Source organism: Neovison vison, chromosome 2 (assembly GCF_020171115.1).
Source record: "Neovison vison isolate M4711 chromosome 2, ASM_NN_V1, whole genome shotgun sequence".
NCBI lineage: Eukaryota > Metazoa > Chordata > Mammalia > Carnivora > Mustelidae > Neogale > Neogale vison.
The window spans coordinates 11,494,948-11,521,053 of record NC_058092.1 but is presented as its reverse complement, the minus strand read 5'-3'; the positions used below and the strand labels follow the sequence as shown (position 1 = coordinate 11,521,053).

General features: G+C 54.7%; 1 protein-coding gene across 2 annotated transcripts in view; it reads left to right on the top strand.

Annotated features, from left to right (window-relative positions):
• Positions 1–26,106, top strand: part of ZBTB17 (zinc finger and BTB domain containing 17) — a 31,971-nt gene that overhangs the window by 3,370 nt on the left and 2,495 nt on the right. For both annotated transcript variants that reach the window (XM_044237236.1, XM_044237237.1), the window contains 10 exons: positions 21,032–21,238; positions 22,489–22,677; positions 23,282–23,422; positions 23,755–23,880; positions 24,247–24,479; positions 24,558–24,700; positions 24,796–25,096; positions 25,350–25,437; positions 25,564–25,680; positions 25,762–25,882. In XM_044237236.1, coding sequence (XP_044093171.1) covers positions 21,032–21,238; positions 22,489–22,677; positions 23,282–23,422; positions 23,755–23,880; positions 24,247–24,479; positions 24,558–24,700; positions 24,796–25,096; positions 25,350–25,437; positions 25,564–25,680; positions 25,762–25,882 — 1,666 coding nt within the window. The remainder of the gene's footprint in view (positions 1–21,031; positions 21,239–22,488; positions 22,678–23,281; positions 23,423–23,754; positions 23,881–24,246; positions 24,480–24,557; positions 24,701–24,795; positions 25,097–25,349; positions 25,438–25,563; positions 25,681–25,761; positions 25,883–26,106) is intronic.

Genomic DNA, 26,106 nt, shown 5'->3' with positions numbered 1-26,106 from the left:
GGGACTTAACTCCTGCTGCGGGGTGCGGGGTGGTTTGAAGCCAGGGAGGCCGGCGAGGGCTGCAGTCCACGAAGGCCCGCAGCCATAGGGAAACCAGGTTGTGGCCTCCCTGAAGGCAGGAATTATCCAGATGGCGCAGAGGAGATCAGTGACTGCTCTGTGAGTTCTACCAAGCTCTCCAATGAAAGGTGTCCATCTGTGGATTCTCAGAGAGCATGCTCTGAAAGGTCTGGTGAGGGGTCCTTTGGGAAGGGAAGGATTGTCTCTGCCTGTTTAATTCCCACAAGCTCAAATGCTTCTGGAAAGCCTTCTCCAGGTGCTGCCTGGCTACCCGCTGCTGCTGAGTTTGGAGCTCCTCCTCTGTTGATTTCTTAGCACCCTGCCCTCATCTCCCAGTGCATTCGGATCTCCCATTATAATCCTTTGTGGGTTCCTTTGTCTCCCTGTTGGCCCACCAGCAAATCGCAGGCAGAGACAGGGGATCATTTCTTCTGGTAGCCCCACTGTGTACCTCATTTCCCAGGACATAGCTGGTGCTCAGTAAACGTTGTCGGAGGGCGGGTGCTCAGCCTTGCTAGGCTGAAGGGGGACTGGCAGTTGGGCTGACCAGAACTCTGGTGTGATGTGCGGTTGGCATGCTATCGCCAGAGGAGAGGATAGGTGATCTGGTGTCTGATGGCGGATCTCGTATCTGGCGGGAGTGTCGACAGAAACTTGGTGAGCTGAGTGACCTGATGATGAGCGTTTACGTCGGGAGTTGGTTTTTCTGTCTTTTTCCAGTAGAGCATGGTTTCTCAGCCTCGACATTATTGATCTTCGGGGCTGCATAAATCCTTGTTATGGGCTATCCTGTGCACTCCAGGATGGCTGTGGCATCCCTGGCCTCCACCCAGAGATGCCCGTAATACCCACCCACCCACAGCTCTGGTGGTGGAATGTATCTCCAGACACTGCCAAACATCTCCTGGGATCAGATCATCCCCAGCTGGAACCCTGCAGTACTTCTAAGTCAGGCATCCCTGGGCTTGGACTAGTTCTTATACTTATTGGATGTGTTCCTTTGGGCAAAATACTTGGCCTCCAAGCCTCAGTTTTCCCAGCTGCAAAGTGGGGATACTGATGACCTCACCCATAACTTTACTGGTTGGAATTATCAAAGAGGTGATGGATGTAAAATGCTTATTGGAGGGGTGCCTGGGTGGCTCAGTGGGTTAAAGCCTCTGCCTTCAGCTCAGGTCATGACCCCAGAGTCCTGGGATCGAGCCTCGCATCGGGCTCTCTGCTACGTGGGGAGCCTGCTTCCTCCTCTCTCTCCGCCTGCCTCTCTGCGTACTTGTGATCTCTGTCTGTCAAATAAATAAATAAAACCTTTTTTTTTTTCCCCCAAGATTTTATTGACCTGAGCCGAAGGCAGAGGCTTTAACCCACTGAGCCACCCAGGTGCCCCAATAAATAAAATCTTTTTTAAAAAAGTCCTTATTGGAGCCCTTGACACCATCATTGGTGACTGGTGTTATGTGTTAGGAGAAAAGGACCCTTGAGAGGGTCAAGCAAGAAAGTTTGCAGAGGAAGAAAAAGAATGTGTGATAGAGGGATATGCACAAGGTACACAAATCAGGACGTTCTGAAGAATGCAGCGTGGCGGGGCATCGGGTGGCACCGCTGGTTAAACGTCTGACTCTTGGTTTCCACTCAAGTCGTAATCTCAGGGTCGTGGGTTCAAGCCCATGAGGCCCCGCGCTCAGTGCAGAGTCTGCTTGAGATTCTCTCTCCCTGTTCCTTTGCCCCCCCATCCTCTCTCTCTCTCTCTAATGTAAATAAATGAATCTTTAAAAAAAAACAACGCTTGGCTTCTGTGCCTTACGCAGTTCCCCTCCCAGATAGCTGTTAGTAGTATCCGTGGGTCCTTCCAAAGCTCTTCTGGTCATCGGTCTGTCCCTGTGTTGTCCTGGGAAGACCATTTTTAAGGAGTCACATGGTTTGATTCGGTTGCGTGGGCGGAGCGCCTGCGGGTCTGAGGGCAGCGGCCGTGGGCGGGGCTTCAGGGTGCGGCGAGTTGGCTGTGTGGAGGACTAGGAGGCTCACTCTTCCCCGAATTCCTCAAAGGGTGGTGCCCGGGTGGTGGTGAGAAGCGACCGGGACTCCCAGACACCGTGTCTCGTGTCTCGGCAGGGTGGCACCGCAAAAGGGAGGGACCGAGCCCGAGAGAAAATGAAAAACTCCAAATACACTGTGTGCCCAAAACACGTTGTCTTCGAGACCATTATCTCCTTTTGCCCGTCACAGTTTCTAGATGACTGAAACAATAAAGGTCAAAGAGGAAGCCTTTCAGCACCGAGGGGTTTCTGGGTTGTCTGCAGGCGTGTGTATTGAGCGTCAGCACGGGGGCCTGGCCTTCGCAGAGGCGCTGGGGCCAGCAGCGGCTTGACCTCAAGTCCAAGGGCTAGTTAGAGTAGACCTCCCTCATGTCATCACACCGCTTCTTCGGGAAACCAGGGCTTGGGCTCGGGGAGTCAAGCCTACTGGTGGGGAACTGGAGACTGAAGCCTTGAGCTTCAAAGGAAGAAAGCCAAAGGTCTGTTTAGAATGGAGAGCTGCTCACTCCTGTCCACACAGCCGGCTGCAGGCAGAGCTCGGAGGTGGAGTGCCGGCTGACGGCGGGACTGGCCAGAAAGCAGATGTGGTGGGTTTTGTTGTAGCATCAGAAACCTGCCAGAGGACGTGGTGAGGAGAGCGGCCACTGCGGGACATCCAGGCGGGCTGTCGAGAGAGTAAATCCTGCGAGCCCTCATCACAAAAAATATGTTTTCTTTTCCTTTCTTGTGTCCCTGTGAGAAATGGCCTGAACCTGCCACGGTCAGCATTTCACAGCACATGGGAATTCAGACCATCCAAGTTCACCTTCAACGGACACAGTGATGTGTGTCAATTATTTCTCAGTAAAACTGGGGAAAAAAAAAAACCAAAAAAGAAAGAAAAGCACCGAGCTTCTTATCCTAAGAACCCTGGCAGTGGAGCCCGTTCTCCCCGCCCCACCCACACCACTTCCCATGCTGGAACTGTTCAACCAAGAGGCCACCTTCCTGTCCCGAATGGGAGGCGCTGCTGCCCAGCGGGAAGCTGTGTCTCGCCCGGCTCCGAAGCCTGGTGGGTGAAGCCCTTCTCATTCCGGTAGTCCCAGGGCGGCCGTGGGCCCCGTCACGGACTTTCCTGGTTCACTGTAACTCCGCTGCCCAAGTTCATGCTTCCAAACATAGTTTCAAGTCAGAAAGAACATTGTTTAATTTTGTAAGTTGTTAAATATTGAGTAGATACAAAGGAACACGCACAGTATAAAGAATAAAGATACAAGGAAACCCATGTGCCCAGCAGTCAGTTTACAAGTAAGAATGTTACCATCAGCTTTGGACGCCCCCTCCCTGATCCTGGTCGTCTCACCCCCAGGTCATCGGAGTTTTGCTTTTATCACTGACTTGCCTTTCTATAAAGTTTGACCGTGTGTGTTCGTTGTCTCATTGTGCGTGCCGTTGAACTTAACATACTGGCATTGTTTTCTTTGGTGTCTTACGTTGTTGGCTTAGCGTGTGTTCTGGAGGGTAATCCATGGTGCCCATAGTTGCACTTGGCTTTCTCAGATAGATAATGTCCCACTGCAAGAGAATTTATTTGTCCTTTCTCTTGCTGATGGACGTTTAGATTGTTTTCAGTATTTGCTGAGACAGTGATGCTATGGACGTTTCTGGAACACACGTGCCACGTCTGCAGGGTGTGGACCCAGGAGTGGGGCTGCATCACAGCGCTTGTGAGCTTCAGCCCGACCAAATAATGCCTGTTTGCAGAATGCTTTCCCCAGTTCACAGTTCAACTGAATTCTGCTTGTTTCACCTCCTCCCAACTCTGGTTTTACTTGACTTGAAAATTTTTAGCAGTCTGGTGGGAGTGATATCTCATGTGGTTTTGATTTGCATTTTCATGATTATTAGTGGGCTAAGCATCTTTTCATATACTCATTGGTCACTCAGGTTTCAGCTTCTGTGAAACAGCTGCTTAAATCTTTTGCTCAGTTTCCTTTCCCGTTGTCTTTTTCTTGTATATAGACTTCTCGTTTGTTTTTGGTTTTTATTTTGTATACAAATCCTTCATTAGTTATATGTGCTTTAACTCCCTGCTTCCAGTTTATGGCTAGTCTTTTCACAGGAGTTTTTTGTTTTTTTTTTTAAACAAATTCTTAATTTTAAGGTTCATTACTGTTTTTCTTTTATGGTTAGCGCTTTATGTTCCTTTTGAAGAACTTCATCTCTACTTCAAGTTTGTAAAGGTAATCCCCTAAGTATTGTCTTCCAAACATTTTATGATTTTGTGTTTTACATTAAGGTTTTCAGCCCATTTAAGATTATTTTTGTGTGTATTATGAGGTAAGGAGCTCATTCTTTCTTTTTAGTAAGTGTACCAAATTGTCCTAGTACTATTTATTGAAAAAAATGCATCCCTTTCTTGTGGATCTGTGTATGTCACCAGTAACCATTATGATATAGTGAGTGTCCACAAATGTGTGGATCTGTTCCTGAGCTCTTTACCATTTGTTCTCTATCTCTGTCCTGATACCACACTGACTTAATGACTAAATTTTTATGTAACAGTTTCTTGGCATCTGGTAAGGTCTTGGCCCTTTGCTCTTCCATCTTCATTTTATTTTAAGAATTTATTTATTTGACATAGAGAGACACAGCAAGAGAGGGAACACAAACAGGGGGAGTGGGAGAGAGAGAAACAGACCTCCTGCCGAGCAGGGAGTCTGATGTGGGGCTCGATCTCAGGACCCTGGAATCATGACGTGATCCGAAGGTGGAAGCTTAAGGACTGAGCCACCCGGGCGCCCCATCTTCACTTTAGATTGTGCTTGTCAAATTCCATAAAAATTGTTGCAGTCTTTTATTAGCATTGCTTTCATCTCATTCCACATCAATTTGGATAGAATTGACATTTTTATGATATTGAACCTTCCATGAACATGGTGTATCTCTTAGTTTATATAACTTACCAAAGTCTAACTTTAGTCTCTCACACCCTCCTCTCAGACAGTTAAGGATCTTAGCACACTTTAATTCCCATCACTCCTTCCTTTTATTCTGTAGGTGGGTATTTTAGTTCTTTTTAAAATTTTAGAAGACATCATTAGTTCAGTATTGTTTAGATTTACTCATTTATTATTGACTAGATCTCTTTCCTTTTTGCATTTAATACTTTCATTCTGGCATCACTTTTTATCTGCCTGAAGCGTATCTTTTATGATGTGTGAGTTTGGGCTCTCATCTGGTTGGGGGCCATCTAGGGATTTTACCCTCCTCCCATTTGATGCCAAGATTTGGTATAGGCAGTTTTCTGTGCAGTCTTTTTTTTTCCCACTGACTTGTAACTCTCTGTGGCCCCAGCTTTATTCTGGAGGGCACTCCCATGAGACCTCTGCCCTTGGGAGGGAGAGGGAACCCCTGCTTGCTCCATCCTGCAGATGGCTTTGACGCCCACCCTCAAAGCTCCACTTGCTCTCCATACTCCAGCCTCTGCTTGACTTTGTTTGACCCCTCAGTGTTCCTTACTTACTGACTTGCCAGTTCTTTGGTGCATTTTAAAAGCTGTCTCACAAGTGCTCTTCAGCATTTACAGATGTTTGCTCTGAGACTTGGCTTGGGTACCTGCTGTGCCATGCCTCCAGAAAATCAAGATGTTTCTGAGTCTTAATTTTGTGTTTCATCTGGAAACAGATTTGAATGAAGACTTAGTGATGTCCACTTAGGGTTTTTATAAGATGTTTTGTAACCTTATTAGTATAAGGAGAAGGTGTGGGTAAGTGCCAATTAATGAAAGAAAATTTGCCCTTTTGGGACAAGCTAAGGATCTGTAGAGCCTAGTATTCCATGTCTGTCTATTTGTCTATGGAAATTTTTGTCTTTTTCTGAAGTGGAAAGTTCTTATCTTTTAGAGTATCTGGACGTGGCCTTGAATCTGGGTGTGTCAGTGCTACCTACCTAGGTTGGCTGACAACCCCTCTAAGCTTGATTGGCTTATCTGCCAGGTGGGGGCTGTTGGGGAGCCTTTCCACAGGATCACTGCTGGGATGGATGCAGTAGCCTGTAGCCTGAAACCCTTTGCAGGCAGCCCCGGCAGCCATTCCAGTTACCCCTTTGGAAACAAAGAGCCTCTGATTTCTGTAACCTCCCAGCTGCTTCACAGGGTGGCACTTACGTATTAGCAAGGCTGTGTTTCCTCTGGGCGCAGCCACACAGCCCCACAGCCTACCCACAGTCCTTTCCCAGGACTCCCAGTTTCCTTCCAGCCGGGTAAAATCCGTATCAGACTGGGAAACCATAGCATCTGCACTGTGGGTTCTTGGATCAGTTACCAACATCCAAGCATTAGCTTTTACCCAGCGAACGAATGAATTCAAACTTTGCATCATGTGGGCAGGCTGCCATCTAGACAAAGGTACCATTTCATGAACACGCCCTGGCCCAGGGTGGAAACTGGCTTTCAGATTTTTGCCAGTTTGATCCTGGAAGTGGTATCTTGTACTTCTTTTCTTTTTTTTTTTTTTTAAGAAGATTTTATTTATTTCTTTGACAGAAAGAGATCACAAGTAGGCAGAAAGGCGGGGGTGGGGTTGGGGAGCAGGCTCCCCGCTGAGCAGAGAGCCCAATGCGGGCTTCTAATCCAGGACCCTGAGATCATGACCTGAGCCAAAGGCAGAGGCTTAACCCACTGAGCCACCCAGGTGCCCCACTTTATATTTCTTTATTAGTCAGGCTGAACATCTTTTTCCCATACAGAATATATTGACCACTGATGTTTCTTTTATGAACTGCCTCTTCATTTCTTTGACTCATTTTGCTGTTGGGAGATTTTTTTTTTCTTACTAATTGCTTATAACAACTTTGTTGAGATATTCATGTTGTGCGCAAGTCACCCATGTAAAGTGTACAGTTAAATGGCTTGCGGCGTATTCCCAGAGATGTGGGGTTCTCACCACTGTTTCCAAGACATTGTCATTACCTCAGAGAGAAACCCACCACCCGTCTGCAGTCACTCCCCACCCCTCTGTCTCTGTCAGCCCTCGACAGTGGCTTTCTGTCCTTACGGATTGGTCTGTTCTGAGCATTTCATGTAAATGGAATCACGTAACGTGTGGTCTTTCGGCTGGCTTCATTTAGCACAGTGTTTTCAGGGCTCATTAGTGTTGTAGCGTGTGTCATTACTTTTTTATGGCCCAGAATCCCCTTGCACGGACAGATCACGTTCTATTTACCCATTTGTCAGTACATGGACGTTTGGGTTCTTTCCACCTTTGACTATTACGAGGAACACTGTCACGAACTTTTGTGTACAAGCTTTGCTTCTTTTCTTTTTTTTTTTTTAAGGTTTTATTTTTTTAAGTGTTCCCTACCCCCAACATGGGGCTCAAATGCACAACCCCGAGATCAGGAGTCACGCGCTCCACTGACTGAGCCGGCCAGGTGCCTCCGAGTACAAGCTCTTCTGGGGACATCTCTTTTCATGGTTGTCTGTGCGAGGAGCCTTTTGTATAGCCAGACCACTAACCCTTATTCACAACATAGGCTATAAATATTCATGCCAAATTTGTATTTACTTTTGGGAAGGTGGGACGATGAGGGTCATATGAATGAACAGAGCAAGCAGGGGCGTCTGGCTGGCTCAGTCGAGGGCGGGGGGAGCGTGTGATTCCTGATCTTGGGGTTGTGAGTGTGAGCTCAGTGTTGGGTGTAGAAATTACTTAAGGAAAGGAAGGAAGAGAGGGAAGGAGGGAAGGAGGGAAGGAGGGAAGGAGGGAGAGAACATTTAGATTTCTTTTTTTTTTTTTTTTTAAGATTTTTATTTAGTTATTTGACACAGAGAGATCACAAAGAGAGGCAGGCAGAGAGAGAGGGGGAAGCAGGCTCCCTGCTGAGCAGAGAGCCCGATGTGGGGCTGGATCCCAGGACCCTGGGATCATGGCCTGAGCAGAAGTCAGAGGCTTTAACCCACTGAGCTACCCAGGCGCCCCATTTAGATTTCTGACCAGCCTTTCATACTAAGAATTAAGCTCAGGTTCCGCGCCTTCCTCCCTGAGGCCCCACCAAGGGGCCCCTGGGGGCTGGTCTGCATGCCTTACAGTGCATGCACGCACTCTTTCCGTATCTGGCCCACTATACCTCTGTGTGTCCATCTGTCCCTCTTTCTGTCTCTGTCTCTGTCTCTGTTTCTGTCTCTCTCTCAGGCTACCTGCATTCGGACTGGGAATCGGGAACCGGGCAGCAGTTGGGGGTGCGTTCCAAGTTTCCCTCAGATGCTCTCCCTTCAGAGTCACTGGCTGAAAACCCGCCAGGGAGGCAAGTGGTCCGTTCAAAGGCTTCCGGCTTCTTTGCTGATTCACTGCTGTTGCAGGTGGAGGGGATGTGAGGGGCTGGAGGCTGGCCAGCACTGTTCGCTCAAGGGCAAGGGCAAGCCGGGGCCCTGAGCTTCCTTAATCTTAACTCCCAGGGCTCCTGTCCAGAGACTGTTTTAGAGCTGCGCTGCAGCCGCTGGAGTTGAGGCGCCCAGCAGTTTCTAAAGATGCTGGGAAGTTGAGATATTGAGTCCCTGACTGCTCTTTACCCAGACCTAACATGAGTTTGTGCGCTCCTCCCAAATACTCCTCCAAAATACCCTGCACTCGTTTAGTTTTCCCCAGTCAAGTCTCACTAAATATTTTTCAGTTTAATCCTATCAGGGGTAGTCAGTATACAATTTCACGTTGGCTTCTGCTGTATACATCCTCTGTCCGTATAGATACACATTCTGTGTCGTTCCTGTTCAGAGTTTCCAGTATAGGGAAAGTTTTCAAAGAAAAAATGTGCTGGGTGAAGGTGTTGTTTTTATCGTCAGGCCCATGGGATCTGTTTTACTTCAGATGTGCGCATTTGCAATCTGGCGATCTTGTTAATGAAATCGTTTATTTAACACTTACTATATCTTCCCTGGAAGGGAGGGAACTTAGCAGTCACCCATCCTGGGGAGGAAGCAAGGCCAGTCAAAGTCAGCCATGTGAAATGCGTGTGCTGCCTTGAAGTCCAGATACATTCACCTCCAAACAGCCAGGCCTCAATCTTGTAGGAAGCAGGAGGCTTTTGCCCTCCAGGCTGAGCACCTCTGTCTTGTGTTTCGGTTACCCCTGAGTAGAGTCAGCATTGCCATCGGCAGGCCTTTGCCTGGTCTGCTTTTAGGCTAAAACTTCATTTGTCTTGGGGGACTGATAAGATTTCACTGCCCATTTTTAAAAGGGCAGGGGTTCAAGCATTCGGTTCCCCTGTTGTCTACGGCTCACCAGTATCCCTAGTGTGGCTTCACACGCGACAAACAGGAGTGCTGGTGGCCATGGCTGCTTTATGCGTTGGGAACGGGTGTCATCATCCCCATTTTACAGCGGGGAAAGTGAGGTGCAGAGGGTACGTCCTCTTGTGCAAGGTGCTTGACTGGCTTTGGTTTGATGCCAAGGCAGCAGAGGTCACTGGGTCCAGGATCTTGTCAGCTCCCTGGGACTGCGTGCAGAGCCGCATGTGTGTGTGTGTGTGTGTGTGTGTGTGCGTGTGCGCGCGCTCACACACGTGCCTCATCGCTCACTGCATCCGAGCGGCTGGGCTGGGGCTGGCAGAGGCTGCCAGCTGCTCGTCTAGGGGATTTTCAGTTTTGTCCCCGTAAGGAATTTCTGCTCATGAACATTTCTCTGGTGACACATTCTTTGTGCAAATTACCATAATTTTCCATTTCCCTTCTGAGAAATTTTTTCCTGTTGAGAAGTTTTGAGTCATCAGGTCTTGTAGAAAATGTCTTCAAGGTTTTATAATAAATAGAAATGAAGAAGCTCTGACTTTGGGGACAGTTTTTCTCTCTTTCTTCCCTTCCTTTTTTTCACTTAGTTTCTTGAATAGCTAACATTTATAAGTGGTAAAACAAAATGCAGAAATGATATGCGTGAAAAGCAGAGCTCCGTCCTGTGCTTGCCCTGCTTCTCTGAGCCCCCCACGCCACCCCACATCTCTTGTATGTCCAGAGCATGAACTTTTTGTTTGCTTATGAGCTAGGGTTTCATGGCTTGGGTTTATGGTTTCGGACAAACCACCTGGCCCAGCTTCCCCTGGGAACGGTCGGGTACTGTTCGTTGCTAAGGGACTTTGAGCCACTCCAAGGAGAGGTACTTAGAATTTTCAAAGGATATTATCATATTTAGTTGCTGGGCCGTTAGCACAGCTGCTCCGAATGGGTCGTGTGAGTGTGCGGCAGATCCTGAGCCACCAGCTAAACCCTCCCGATGCCAGCTGGGGGTGACATTGTCCCCTTTTCACATCCCAAGGGTCCAGCACCGTGGGACTTTCTAACTTACTTTTTCTGCTTCTGATCCTTCTCCTTCCAGTCTGTTCTCCATATTGATGCGGCCGGAGTGACTTTCCTGAAATGTGAGCCTAACCATGGCCCTCTCCTGCCCAAGTCCCTGGCCAGGCTCCCAGCATGTGTGGGGTGTGTGGGGTGGGGCACATGGGGGGAGGTGAGCGCTGGGTCCTGGCGTGGTGGGCGTGGCCCTGCGTGCCTGGCCCCGGCCCGTGTCTCCCCACGTGTTCCAGTCTGTCTCGATGCTGACCTCCCTCCACCTGGTCTCCTCGCTCACACACCATCTTCTCTCAGGCGCGCCCCAGGCTTATGCTATCCTCCGTCTGAGCATCCGTCTCACCTTTGTTCATGCGTCTTATTAGACGCGGCTAGGTGCCCTATCTTCCTGGGGGTGGCACCCCTTCAGAAGTCACCAGAAGGTGCTGACAGCATCTGGGACTTGCTCCCCAGTAGCAGGTCCTGGGGGGGGGTGCACTTAGGCAGGGCTGGCCTTGTTGCTGGGGGAGCTGGGGCTCCCAGCAGGGCACCGGCCCCAGGCAGAACTCCGCAGTGGATTGGGAGTCCGTGTCCACTACTCCGTCCTGTAGCCCACCAGATTTGCAGCTGTGCCCCCCGAATCTAGCCATATTTAACTTGAATGGGCGACTCTCCCCAGGCTTTCTGCCCCGAGTGACACAGTAACAAAGGCCTCACAGCAGACGTTTGAAGCCGGGTGGGAACAAAGTCCGAGGGCTGTGGTTGCTTTGGACCAGACTGTGGCTTCCTCCTTTTTTCTCCACCTGCTGTGAAGAGGGGCCATGGATTCACGAGTAAAGGGGGTGCACTTAGGATAACCTGGTTTGTTTTAGTTCATTTTTTTTCCCCTTTTTGATTGCCTGTGTGTCAGTCAGACTCCTGGTAGAGAAGTAATGTGTGACTCCACTTCTGCCAGGATTCGGGCAGTACTTCCTGTTGTTTCGGGCCTCCCAGTTCTGGCGTGTGTGGTGGTTTCCTGTTGAACGGGTGAGCGGTCCCGACCTCGGAGAAGCTTGCCTGAGGCCGCCTGGCTAAGACTGGAGCCCTGATTCACATGCATGTCCTTGGATCTGAGTCTTTTGGTGTTTCCTCGTCTTCTTGGTTTTCTTTCTTTTTTTTTTGAGAGGCGGGGGAGGGGTTAGGGAAGACGGAGAGAGAGAATCTTAAATAGGCTCCACGCTCAGTGCAGAGCCCGACGTGGGGCTCCGTCTCATGACCTGAGCCAAAATCACCGACCGAGCCCCTGGGTGCCCTTGTTTCCTCTTCTGTGTCCAGTGTTTGCTCCCGTGGGGACCTTGGTCCATCTTGTGACCTTATCCACCAGCCCTGTAGACGTCTCAGCTGTGTTGGCCCCACAGAACTCTTGCGCGCCCTGCCCTCCCTTCGCCCGCCATCATTCCTCACTTCAGCGAACGGCACCTGTGCTCAGCCAGTTTCTCAGGCCAACAATTTAGTGTTGTCCTTGACTCCTTTTCTCATGACATGCCTCTCTGCTTGATCAGCTGACTGTTGGCTCTCCCAAGCAGCTTCCCCGTCTGACCACTTCCACCCCAGTGCCGGGCCTCCATCTCCTGCCCCTCCCCCAGTGTCCCTCTGCCCCCTCCTGCCCCCTTGCCATCACTCCTCTGCACCCAGTCTGCCAGGGCACCTCAGCATACTTGGAAAACTCCAGAGGCTGACTTGCCTCTAAGACCCAGGCAGATCTCAGCCTCTGGTGCTAATAATTCTTCTCATTCTCCTGCTGGCTTCCTCCTCTCCAGGCAGGCCAGCCCCTTTGTCAAGGTCACGCCAGCCCCAGGGCCTTTGCATTTGCTCTTTCTGTGCCTGCAATGGCCCCTGGGCTTATGGTGGCATGGCTTGCTCTTCATTCAGGTCCTTACTTCAGTGTCACCTCCTCCGAGAGGCCTTCCTTTACTGTTTTCTGAAATATTAAATAGCCTCTGCCTCTTGACTCGACACTTTGTTTCACGTTCTTCACAGCGCCTAGTCTGTGAGCTTATGTATTATACTTATGACCTGTCTTCCCCACGACGACGCTCGTAGCTCTAGTTAGACCTACAACCGGCACAGGGGAGACGCTCATTCAGCGTTTGTGAAGTGCTTTTGCCTTTTCCGTGTGTCTGTTTCCTGATTTAGGGCCCACCGACCCTGAGAGGGGACGGTCATGATTAGGAGTCCCTGCCCAGCTGTCTGACCCCACAGACCTTCTGTATATTGGAGGACATTTCTCATTCTCGTTACTTCTCAAGTACGGATAGATGCCGTTGTGATTAGTGGAATGGAAATGCTTTCTTTCATGGTGGTCTTGCCCATTAGTTTCTCAGTTAACAAGCACTCAAAGTACAATGATTATTTCATGAAGATCCGCAGAATATTTGACCTTGAGTTAGTTGCACTCAGAAAGGCCAGGAATCACCACTCGCCAGGCCTGTTCCCGGACTTGATTTACAGCCCTGTGAGAGCAAGGTTCTGGGGTAGGTGCTGTCAGCGACCGCGACCGTGAGGAGCCAGTTAGTAAGCAGTCCTGCCCCAGCAGTGAGTTTATTGAACCTGATAGGGGCGGTGGGGCAACATATGGGCCTCCTTTCAGGCCAGGGAGCACTGGGGTGGAGGACAGGATGCTGGGAGACAGAGCAGATGCCACCAAGTCCCACATATTCTGAGTTTGTCTTTGTGGAAGCAAGGCCCTTAATCTACCCTCTGTCAAGCGTTAAGAGTCCCCATAGCAAGTCCTGGCATAATGGGTTCTGAACTGGCGTGGGGAGAGGGGACCGCCCTTCCCTCAGGACCGGCCAGCCTTCCCACTCAGCCCCGTTCCTGGAGCAGTGGGGGTTCATCGGGTGTCAGGGAAGGGGATGGCCATTCCCTCTTCAGAAGTGTGGTTACCTGTTAGAGGTCAAGGTAGTTGTACAATTAGAAAAGCAAAGGCAGTATTACAATTTAATTTTAGGGGCTCCTGGGTGGCTCAGTCATTGGGCGTCTGCCTTTGGCTCAGGTCATGATCCCAGGGTCCTGGGATGGCCCTGCATCGGGCTCCCTGCTTGGTGGGGAGCCTGCTTCTCCCTCTCCCACTACCCCTGCTTGTGTTCCCTCTCTCGCTATGTCTGTCTGTGTCAAATAAATAAAATCTTTAAAAAAAAACAATTTAATTTTATACTTATTTATTATTAGTTTTAAAGATTTTATTTATTTGTTAGAGAACGCGCACTGGCAGGGGGAGCAGCAGGCAGAGGGAGAAGAAGGCTCCCCAATCAGTAGAGTCTGATGCCGGACTCAATCTCAGGACTTTGGGGTCTGACCTGAGCCAAAGGCAGTCACTCAGCCAACTGAGCCACCCAAGCATCCCTAGTTTTATATTGAGGTACAATTTTTAGGTGTTTAAAAATCCATATTTTTTTGGTAGTATAAGCTTCACAGAAAATACAGCTGAATCTTGGCTGGCGGGGTTATGTGGGAGGTAGCAGTGATTTTCAGAGTGGAGCCATTACCCAGTAGAGGATCAAGTATCAGAATCTAGGGCTGTTGGGAAGGGCTGAATGAGTTTGTGTATTTACCCTAAAGGGGAAAGTGATGTTAGAAGTTTGAGAAACAGGGGCTCCTGGGTGGCTTAGTCATTAAGCGTCTGCCTTCAGCTCAGGTCATGGTCCCAGGATCCTGAGATCGAGCCCTGCATTGGGCTCCCCGCTTGGCGGGAAGCCTGCTTCTCCCTCTCCCACTCCTGCTTGTGCTCCCTCTGTCAAATAAATAATTTTAAAAAAATTTTTTTTTAAAGATTTTATTTATTTATTTGTCAGAGAGAGAGGGAGAGAGAGCGAGCACAGGCAGACAGAGAGGCAGGCAGAGGCAGAGGGAGAAGCAGGCTCCCTGCCGAGCAAGGAGCCCGATGTGGGACTCGATCCCAGGACGCTGGGATCATGACCTGAGCCGAAGGCAGCTGCTTAACCAACTGAGCCACCCAGGCATCCCAATAATTAAAATCTTAAAAAAAAAAAAAAGTTTGAGAAACATGAGCTTAATATAAAAGCTGTATTTGCAGGGCAGCGAGAACAATGCCAGAAGGGCTGGTTGTTGGTACTTGCCTCTGCGGTGTTGCCCTGACCAGGGAGAGGGTGTCACACGGGGTGGATGGTGGGTTGGGCCGGTAGGTGTCCCAGCTACAAGGCTTAACCACACTTGCATTTGCTTGGCCTGAGTTTGTGTGTGCTAAGCTGGAGATGGGAACCACCTGTGTTTCCAGAAAATCTGGAATGCCAGGTATCTGGAAGCAGAGTGGTGATCCCTGTCCCCTGCCCCTGGACGTGAGGCGGCTGTGTCCTGCCCAGGCCTGCAGCTGGGCGCAGCGGTGTTTGGGGAGCCAGGGACTTCTTGTGTTTGTCAAATCAGCAGCTCCTTGTGCTAGGCTGGTTGTTTTCTGGTTTAATGGCTTCCCTCAGTGTGGCAGTTTGGAAACCCTGAATGCCGTGTAGTGCTTGCTAATAACCTGGGTAATCTTTCATGTTCAACAGATGCCCCCGTGACTCTGAGATGGGGCCATGCTCTGCGGACCCACTGAGAGCTCTGGGCCGGCGCTCTGGCCTTCCCCCGGGAGTGCCCTTGGGTTTTAACAGAACAGTTGTTCGATATAAAGTGCTTCCCCGACAGAGAAAATTGCTCTGAATGGTTCTTGCCCAGCGCCCCTGCTTTCCCTCCCTCCCTCTCTTAACGTTAATTGGGCTCTGGGATTTTTTCCAGATTGCTTTTAGAAAGAATAATGGGTTATGATTACAGCGTCTTAACAAGGTCAAGTCACTAAATAGTTACCCAAGGTACCCAGCACAAAAGGATATGTAGAAACCATCTGATACGGTCTTCGGCCTAAAAATAAAGCTATAATTTGCATCTCTGCTTCCTGCTAACAGTAGTTTGAGGAATGTTTACCATCAGTCAGGCTTGGTACAGGCTCTGTGCTTATGGTGGCAAACCAAAGCCTGTGCCACACCTGGGAGGCAGTCCCACTGGCCCCGTTTTGCTGGAGGAGGGGCTTTGCTGGCGATCCACTGCTGATGTGGGAGCGTGGCCCAGCTGGGGCCCGGGGTCCTCCCCAGGCTGACCCCAGGGGCTCTGCCGCCTCTGCACTCAGAGCAGAGCCTGACAGCAGAGTACCCGTGTTCTTAGATTTTAGGTGATCCGTGGTGCTGCGCGTGCCCCGTGCTGTTGGCCGTGTTGAAGAGACTCCCGTAAATGCCATTTCATCGTTACTGGGAGCGGGACTGTGGGGTCTGGGATTTCACCACCCAAGGGGAGCCCTTCCTTATGTCATCGTGTGCTTGCAGATGTTCTGGAACTGAAGCATGGATGGGACGGGTTGTGTTTCCCCAGGCCAGTGCCCCCGCCCCCGACTCAGTGACCCTGAAACGTGAGGCCTGGGCCCCAGCACAGCCCCAGTGCGAGCGGTGGGAGCGTGCTTCTGTACAGCCCTGTCTCGGCAAGGTTGAGGTTGGCACCTGTTCCTCACTTTTTTCTTATTCAAAATTTTGTCAACTTTTGTCAGCTTTTGAAGCATGTTGCCCTACAAAAGTATATGAAATGTATATGTTTAATTTAAATTTAATTTAAATAATAAATATTTATTATTATTTATTTTTAAATTTAATTTAAATAATACGTAAATTATAAATAATAAAATCTATGTGTATCTAGGATAAGAAATAGAGCACTCCCAATGTCTCGGAGGACCCCTCCTCCCCCCCTTCCTCCTCCCCCCTCCTCCTCCTCCTCTTTCCCCCCTCCTCCCCCTTCCTCCCCTCTCCTACCTGTCTCCCATCTACACAGAACCATCGTCCTGGACGTTTTGTTACTCATCGCCTTTTCTTTACAACTTTACCAGCCGGATTCGTTCTCTCTTGCTGTGAGCAACCGTCTCAAAACTTTGTGACTTAAACCACCGGCAGTTTATTCCCCCAATTTTGTGGGTTGACTGGGCAGTTTCTTTTGTTCCACGAGGTGTTGGGGTCACTCGTAGGACAGCATTCAGCTAGTAACTGGGCTGGGAGGTCCAGGAAAGCGCCTCGCACGCCACTGTCCAGTAGGGCCTCTGAGTTCATCATGTGGCCTGTGCCTGGGGTGTCTTCTCCAGGCCCCGGACAGGAGAGCCTGGGCATCCCTGCGGTGGGGTGGCGGGGTTGCAGGAGAGCCGCACGGAGTCTGCAGCCCTCTGAAGGGCCAGGCCTGGAGCTGGCACCGAGTCCTTGGCTCTGGTCGGTCAGAGCCGCCCAGATCCAGCCGGGATCTCCTAGCAGGCGTGCAGGATGGGGGGCTTGTCGGTGGCCGTCCGTGTTCACGTTGCTTAGTTCACACTGCAGGCTTCTCCAGGTCCCTCGCTTTTCCGTTCCCAGACGGATTCCTTGTGAGGCAGGCGAGGGCTGTGTGTCCGGCCAGACAGCTCTGACGCCAGACGTCGGCCCCTTCGTCAGGGATCAGCGCTGAGCAGCCAGCGGCGTCACGGGAAGCGTCGCAGGGCAGGAGTGAGGAGTGCAGTGGAGAGTTTCTGGAAGGTCGGGCCGTTTCCGGAATGGACAAGTCATGTGCCAGTTTGGGGCTTCGTTTTCTGCATCTAACCTGAGGGCTTTGGGCTTGGTGGGCTCGTGGTCTTGTTCTGTTTGCATTTTCTGTAGTTAGGGTCTGTCTTAGAGTAGCTTTAAGGCCACATTGATCACCCTTAAAGCAGGATGAAGTAAGGCAGAGGGAACCCCTCCAGTTTTGCTCTAGTGAAGGCCCTGCGCTGCAGGGGCGGGGCTGGGAGAGCCGCACTTGATCAGACGTTAGGTGGCGGGGCTGTCCGTCCTACTGTGCTGCAGCGGCCCCTGGGTGCGTGCACTGACTGGGGTGGGCAGCTCCCGGCGCTCGCGGGCCCCCACGTCCAGCTGTGTGGTTCAGGCAGGTGCCCTCGCCTCCTCCCGAGCGCCTCTGAGCTTGGCCAGATCGCCGTGGGTTCCTTTCACTGTGGCGCAGAGAAGGAAACAGGAGAAGGTGGAAGGATTGCTGTGATCTTCTAGATCTTCTAGATCTTCTAGTGCTTCACCTAGCTCTGGCAGTGGGGCACTGCCCAGTTCTAGCGCGGCCTCTCTGACAGGAGGACCATGCCAGGGGGCCCCTCACCTGCTCACCCCCTTGCCTTAGGGAGGAAAGAGCTGCTGAAGCTTTCTAGTGGGCGGCCAGCTGGCGGAGGTGAGCGCAGGTGGCCGCTGGGGGGGCCTCTGAGCTCCATCTGCCAGTTGGGGGGTTATAACATCCCCAATGCTGCTGACAGCCTGTGGGGGGGACCCTGTGAGCACTCGGGGAGCCTCCACGGCCGGGACGGGGCCCGGGACCTGTGTTTAAGGCTCCTCTGCGTTTGCGGCCTTTTCCTTCCTTCCTTCCTTGTGGTTCTGCTCCCTCCCTTTCCCGGTCTTCCGCTGCTTCCTGTCTCCCCCTCTCTCCCATTTTCTCCCTTCCTTTTCTTTTTAATTTTTATTTTCTAAAAGATTTTATTTATTTATTTGAGAGAAAGTGAAAGCAAGAGAGATCACAGAGGCAGAGGGAGAAGCAGACTTGCTTCTGAGCGGGGAGTTCGACCCCAGGACCCTGGGACCATGACCTGAGCCGAAGGCAGACGCTTAACCCACTGAGCCACCCAGGCGCCTCTCGCTTCCTTTTATTTCTTCGATTTTGTCAGACCAGATGCACCTTAGAAGTGTTTCTCCGTTGGAACAGCTTTGGGGGCAGCCTCAGGGGGCTCCGCTCCCTACACCCATGTCCAGGCCACAGCTCACATCGCAAGAACGTGGTTAGCGTTCCCTGCCGGCACCTGCTGCCGTCCTGGGGTGGGGTATGGGGGTACCCGGCCACCAGCCACACTCTCCCAGGACCTTTACTGGCCCCTCCATGGTCTCTGAAAGGAGAGCCCCCCTCCGCATCCAGCCACAGGAGAGCCAGCTCTGTGCCCTTCCCGCGGCAGCTCGAGGGCTCCTTGCAGCCCCCTTCCACTCTGGGGTCTCGTCTCGTCTTGGGGTTCGCTTCACAGCAAGTCAGATCGCCTTCTAGCTGGAGGGCTCTGCCTTCCCTGCCTTCCACCAGCTCCTGCCCAAGGGCCTGGACCAACTCTACCTTGGAGGGGGAGGGGTGCAGTTGTTGGGGGGATGCTCCCTGATTGTTTCTAGACCTGGGAGACACTTCCTCCCCCTTCTTTTCGGGTTGGCTGCTGGGGAAGGTGAAGGAGCCGGGGCGCTGCCAAGTGCCGGATGGGCTTGTTCTGAAGCTGAGGGAGCATCTGGCCCTCCGGGTGCTGGTGGTTCTCCCTTTCTTGCATTTGGAAGGGGGTTCTGCACCTGGGCTTCCAGGGACATAGGGAGTGACCAGTGACAGGGACTAGGGGGCGGCCCGGGTACACAGCGCTCACATCTTCCCCCCCTGGCCCTGGCGAGAAGGCGGATCTGGGGGTGAGCTGGCCCGGCCTCTCTTTGCCCCCCACTGTCATTCCATGTACCCCTTGCCCGGTGTATACTGCCTTTGGAACCCAGGCCTGAGTGGCCCGGCCTGGGGGTTTCAACCCATGGACTGGACATTGGTTCTTTTCCATGTTCTCCAGTAACATCACTGTTTTTGTGTTTACCAGCTCGGGCACAGAGCAGCCAAGAATTCTTGCGTTCATTCCTTCAGGTCACAACAGGAACTTGCTTGTTCCGGGGACTGAAGACCGAGAAGGATGCCTTCTGGGGGGGTCGTGTGTCGGTGGTGGCTTTGGCTCCGCCAGCCTGACTCCGGACTCTGCTCCCGGCCTGGCCCCTGCTGTGGCCCCCGCGGCTGTTCCTCTCAGCTCCCCCGGAGGCGCGGGGACAGAGTGGAGAACCAAGAAGCCGTGGGAGTGTGGAGGGTGGGATTGAAGGCTGAGCGCGGGGGGGCTAGAGGGAGGGAAAGGCCGATTCTGGTCTCCGGCGATGGCTGCTCTGAACTCGTGGCTCAGACAGAGGCTGGCATGTGGCTCACAGCTCGTTGTCACCCCTATGCCCCCACTCCCTGCCTGGAGCCCTGCCTCCCAGGTGACCCCCCCTCCCCCCGCCGCTCAGCAAACACCTAACCCTGCTTGAAAAGTTTCCAGGTACCATGGGGTGGGTGGGCTTTGCAGCGATCAGTGCCACCTAAGCCCCCCTGGTGGGGGAGGCAGGCGTGGCTTTCCTTGATGCTCATCACAGCCAGACCACCATACATGGTCACGGCTCCCGCACGGTGACTCACCCCCAGGAGGCTGATGTCACAGAACAGCGGGAGCCCGTGAGGGGCTGCAGAAGCCTGGGGGCCGGGAGCCCCAAAGTGCTATTCCCACCTGCCCAGAAGCAACCTGGGGCAGCTCTGAGCAGACCCAGGCCTCCGATGCCGGGCCGGGGCCTGCCAGCCTAGCCCCGGGCGGGGGTCTGTGCGGTGCCATCCTGGGAGTGGGGGTGTTGGCTTTTACTTTGAAACTGAGTCTTTCTTGAACCGAGGGCCTGCTGTTCTCCCTGTAAAATGCTGGTCCAAGCTGCACTCTGGTGTGGTGCTGGGGAGGAGAGAACTGTTTTAGATACTTATTTAGTCATGGCTTGTGGTGGTTTGTGATTATTTGGCACTGGGCCATGGAATTTTTCTGAGCATTTTCACTTGAGACAGTTGTAGGATTTCCAGGCATTACGTGAGGCCCTTGACAGTGAAACCAGCCAGCCCAGTGGCTCTCAGGGTCAGGGCCAGAGTTCACTCTTCCTCCTGGGACAGCCTGGAGAGGTTGCTGGAGGCACAGGACACCCCAGCGTCATGCAGTTCCCTGAGCCTATGAATCAGAGAGAGAGAGAGAGAGAGATCTCTGCCCCCAAGGGCGGGAGCCAGAGCCCCGTGGGAGCCGCAGGAAAGGGCCGATTCCTGAAATGATGGGAGAGGGAACATCTGTCTTTCCAGACACCCATCTCACCTGTGCTTGACAGAATGAGGCAAAAACCAAAATAGAAAGGTTTACGTATCGAGTTGAAAGATCTGTCCTCCTAAGATTATGTCACGCATTCTTTTTGTAAACGATGTTAAACTGACCACGTATTTTCTTTTCTCTCTCTCTTTTTTTTAGGGTTTTATTTATCCATCAGATAGAGATCACAAGTAGGCAGAGAGGCAGGCCGGGGGGGCAGGCTCCCCGCTGAGCAGAGAGCCCAGTGCAGGTCTCGATCCCAGATCCCATGACCTGAGCCCAAGGCAGAGGCTCCAGCCCACTGAGCCACCCAGGCTCCCCTCGTCTTTTCTTTTTTAACAGTCGCCATCATCAGGGTTTTGTGTGTGGTTTTTGGCTTTCTAATGTTGTTACCTGGCAAGACACAAAGTCGGCTGTTTTGTGTTGGTCCCTCAGTGCTTTTGGTTTTTGGAACTTTGCTGGCCCGTAAACCCAGGGATCTAGGAGCCGCTGATCAGCCTTGGCTTGAAGAGGGAATCTGGCGTGATCAACCTTCCATGGTTTTCCTTCTCCCATTCTCCGTTGCGTTTCTCACCCGGGAGTTCGGGGGTTGCCTGCCGGGAGGGCTGGCGTCCTCTCTCTGTGCTAACACGAAGGCCCTCCGGCTTTCCGCAGCCATGGATTTTCCCCAGCACAGCCAGCACGTCTTGGAGCAGCTGAACCAGCAGCGGCAGCTGGGACTGTTGTGTGACTGCACTTTTGTGGTGGACGGTGTTGACTTCAAAGCCCATAAGGCAGTTCTGGCGGCCTGCAGCGAGTACTTCAAGATGCTCTTCGTGGACCAGAAGGACGTGGTACACCTGGACATCAGTAACGCGGCAGGTACCCCGTGGGGTCCAGGGCCACGCTTGCGGAGGCTCGGAGGCTGTGGTCCGATCTGTGCCATGCACGGCCCTCCTGACATTCCCGATGTGGCCCCTGCCCTCCTGGGGCGGGGGCATCTTCGAGCTGTGGGCCCCATAGGGGACCCAGGCCATGAAAGTGTGGGCACCAAGTTCCTTCCACCTTCGAGGAGCCTGTTTTGATGGGGACCTGGGTGGTAAGAGGAGAACGGACAGGAAGGACTCACAGTAAGCTCTGGGCTGGAGTGTACCCAGGATAGCTCATCAGGAGGGACAGAGAACAGGTGCGCTCTTCCCAGCCCCTGACCCCTTCCCATGGTCGAGTCCGTCCTGCACCCCTACCCCTGTGCTGACCATGATGGGGATGGCCATGGCTGTAGCTCGGAGGGGTGTCAGGAAGATTTGGGGATTGAGAGGGAGAACTGGTCTTGGATTTGGCTAACCCAGAATGGCAGGACCTGCCATGAGAAGGTTAGGGCGAGGTAGTGTTCCCCCAGTTTACAGATACGGAAATTGAGACCCAGACGGGTCTCCGTGACTAGCTTGGAGGTCAGATAGTTGTGACAGAGCCCTCGTGAGAGCCAGTGCTGATACTCTCTTGTTGGAGTGTCCTCCAGTGGGGGGGCGTGGTGGCTGAGCGGTAGAGAGTATCCTTGGGGGAGGGGATGCATTCACAGCACTGTCCTCTGTGTGGGGAGGGTGTTCACACTCTCAGTCCTCCGTTCACACCTTCTGTGCAGAGCGGGCGTTCACACGTCTCTGTGCAGAGCAGGTATTCACACTATCTGTCTTTGTGCAGGGTGAGCGTTCATACTGTCTCTGTGCAGAGTGGGTGTTCACACTGTCTCTCTGCAGGGTGGGCATTCATACTGTCTCTGTGCAGGGCAGGCGTTCACACTGTCTCTGTGCAGAGTGGGTGTTCACACTGTCTCTCTGCAGGGTGGGGATTCATACTGTCTCTGTGCAGGGCAGGCATTCACACTCTCCTCTGTGTTAAGTGAGCATTCACACCTGCTGTCCTCCATGCGGGGTGGCTGTCACCCCCTCTGCCCTCTGTGGGGGTACTTCAGAGGCTGTGGTCTGGGCCCCAGTACGGGAGAGGGGGCACTGCTGGCCTCCCACTCTGCTTTCCACAGATCCCCGGGTCCTGCTGCCCAGTGGGGCGGCTGGGCCAGCTGCCAGTGCCAGGTATTGAGGCAGGTCCGTGATGGCCGTCTGTGTCCTTGGCAGGCCTCGGTCAGGTGCTGGAGTTCATGTACACAGCCAAGCTGAGCCTGAGCGCCGAGAACGTGGACGATGTGCTGGCCGTGGCCAGCTTCCTGCAGATGCAGGACATCATCACAGCCTGCCATGCCCTCAAGTCCCTTGCGGAGCCAGACGCCAGCCCTGGGGAGAGCGCGGTGGCCTCGGCCACGGAAGGTAAGAGGATTGGCGGGCTGTTCCTGAGCAGGCGGCTTTGGGTGGGCTGTTGCCTCTGACTGTTTCCTCTCTCTGGGCTTGTTTCCTTACCTGGCCTTGCTCGCCCCATGGGCTGCTAGTAAGAGTCTCGGGAAGGCCTTCAGAGGGGCCCGTCTGCTTCTCCCTTCCCCACCTTTTCCCTGCTTGCTTGCTTTGTGCTCCGCTGCCCCGGGCCTCTGCACACGGGGGTCGCCCCTCCGGCAGCCCCTCCCCTCTTCTGCCCTTCCTCCTGACACTGGGTATGGTCAGATTCTCATGGCACCCTTTGCAGAGAACCCCGCTCCCCTCCTAAGTCTTGACTCTGATGAGTGGCATTGTTTTGCTTGTGAGGTATGTCCCCGACCAGTGTGGGAGCCCCACGGGAGCGGCGGCCAGGCCTGGTGATCCTGGGCCTGGCCGGCAGCCTGATGTGTGGAGCAGGTGCCCTGGGAACAGACGGGCGAACCACTCCATAGCAGTATCCCCAGGGAGGATCTGGCAGAGCGAGCAAGTGTGGGGCCACCTCACCCCTCCAGGTGGTGGGCACGTGATGGGAAATGGCAGGTCTGTCCTGTTCCATCTCCAGGAGGAGACAAGAGAACCAAAGAGGAGAAGGCGGCTGCCCCCACGCTGAGCGAGCTGGACCCCGCTGGCAGCGGTCCCCCCACGGGCCTGGGCAGGGAGCCCAAGGAGGAGCGGGGTGGCCAGGCCGAGACCACGGCCAGTGGTGAGCTGTGGCACCGAGGGCCTGGCCATCCGTCCCATCCCCTCCCTGCAGCTCGGGCCCTGGTGCGGCGAGTGGCTTCCTCGGGGGGTTCCTGGGATCGGGAGGCAGGTGGCACTGACCGCTGTTCCCTTTGAGCTCTCGTCACCCAGAGTGACATGTTCGCACTGGGGTGCCTGCTCCAGCCAGAGCAGAGGCATAAGCAGCCCGAGTTGGGGTGTGCTGGGCCGCCATCCCGGGCCTCAGCCACTGCTGGGGACCTGGTCCAGGAGAGCCTTCCAGCCCCTGGATGGCAGGCCCTAATCCCGCCTCCGGTGTTCCCACGCCACACCCAGGGGCCGAGCAGACGGAGAAGGCTGACGCCCCCCGGGAGCCACCGCCTGTTGAGCCTAAGCCCGACCCGACCAGTAGCATGGCAGCCGCAGAGGCAGAGGCTGTGTTGTCAGAGAGCTCGGAGCAAGGTACCCTGCCCCCGGCCGGCCCAGTAGCTGGCACTCACCTGGCTCCCCGGGTCCCCCCCAGACCCCTCTAGCGGATCCCACTGTCAGTCCCGCTTTAGCTTTGGGCCCAAGTCTGGCCTCTGGTTCTCAGGGATGTCCCCTGCCGTGCTTCTGCTAGCCCTGGGGACACAGGCCCCCTCTGAGCAGCCCACAGCACCCTCCCTGGTGGGTGCCCAGCAGGCTTGTCTGCGGATGGGACCCAGCGGGCGCCCACGGTCAGAGGGTGGCGGAGACCAGACCCCTGCCTCTTGCTGGCTCTGAGGGCACCACCGGTGGAGGCCGGTTCTCGCCCTCCCAAGGCCTCAGTGTCTGCCCTTCTCGCGGCAGAAATGGAGGTGGAGCCGGCCAGGAAAGGAGAAGAGCGGGAGGAGGAGGGCGCGGCTGAGGTCAAGGAAGAGGGGCCGCCGCTGGAGAAGGGGGAGGCCCCCGAGGAGAGCGAGGAGTCGGCCAGCACGGACTCCGGCCACGAGCTGGGCCCTGAGGCCCGGGGCCTGCGCTCCGGCACCTACGGCGACCGCACGGAGTCCAAGGCCTACGGCTCGGTCATCCACAAGTGTGAGGTGCGGCCCTTCCTCCCCTCCCGCCCCCCTCCGCCGCCCACTGCGGGGTCCCTGACGCCCCGGTCCCCCGCCCCGCAGGACTGCGGGAAGGAGTTCACACACACCGGCAACTTCAAGCGGCACATCCGCATCCACACGGGCGAGAAGCCCTTCTCGTGCCGGGAGTGCAGCAAGGCCTTCTCGGACCCGGCCGCCTGCAAGGCCCACGAGAAGACCCACAGGTGCGCCGCGCCCCCTCCCCCCCCCAGCTGCCTCCCCCCCCGCCCGGGCCCCTAGCCCCGCGACGCTCCCCTGCCCGTGGCCCTGTGCCCCGCAGCCCGCTGAAGCCGTACGGCTGCGAGGAGTGCGGCAAGAGCTACCGGCTCATCAGCCTGCTGAACCTGCACAAGAAGCGGCACTCGGGCGAGGCGCGCTACCGCTGCGAGGACTGCGGCAAGCTCTTCACCACGTCGGGCAACCTGAAGCGCCACCAGCTGGTGCACAGCGGCGAGAAGCCCTACCAGTGCGACTACTGCGGCCGCTCGTTCTCCGACCCCACGTCCAAGATGCGCCACCTGGAGACGCACGACACCGACAAGGAGCACAAGTGCCCGCACTGCGACAAGAAGTTCAACCAGGTGTGCGCGCCCTCGGGGGCGGGGCGGCGCCGGTGCGGGGAGACGTGGGGAGGGGGGAGGGGGAGATGGGAGGGGGCTGGGGGGGTGGCGGAGGGGGAGGTGGGGGGGCTGGAGGGGGAGGCGGGGCGAGGGCCCTGGAGACCCCGAGTATGGGCCGGTCTCCCCGCTTCGCTGCTGGCGTGGGGTGGGGGGCGAAGGAGGTCTCCGCCCGCCATGCCACGGGGCGGCCCCTCTGACCCCCGCCTGGGCGCAGGTGGGGAACCTGAAGGCTCACCTGAAGATCCACATCGCCGACGGGCCCCTCAAGTGCCGGGAGTGTGGGAAGCAGTTCACCACCTCAGGTAGGGCCGGCCCCCCCTGCGCCCCGCCCTTCCGGCACACCGCCCCCCCCCCGCCCCGCCTCCTCTCCCATCCCCCATCCCCCGCCCCGCAGTGCCTCAGGCGGGCCCTCCCGGCGTCTCCCACAGGGAACCTGAAGCGGCACCTGCGGATCCACAGCGGGGAGAAGCCATACGTGTGTGTCCACTGCCAGCGGCAGTTCGCCGACCCCGGCGCCCTGCAGCGGCACGTCCGCATCCACACGGGTGGGTGAGCGGCCCCGGGGCAGGGGCAGGGCGCGCGGGGAGGCGTGGGTGCCGACGGCCTCTCCTGCCGCCCGTCCCCAGGCGAGAAGCCGTGCCAGTGCGTGATGTGCGGCAAGGCCTTCACCCAGGCCAGCTCCCTGATCGCGCACGTGCGCCAGCACACCGGGGAGAAGCCCTACGTCTGCGAGCGCTGCGGCAAGAGGTCCCGCCCTGCCCCGCCCCAGGCCCCACCGGGTCCCCCCCCCCACCACCCCGAGCTTGGATGGGACGGGGGTGGGGGGGGTGGGGCAAGTGCTGCCCCGGCCCAGGCCCAGCTCCCTGGGTCCGCCCCAATCTAGAAGAGGAGGCGGGAGGCCCCAGCCCAGCTCCCCGGCCCCCACACCCAACCCTCCCCGCCAGACTCGGGCAGTTTGGTGCCAGCCCCTC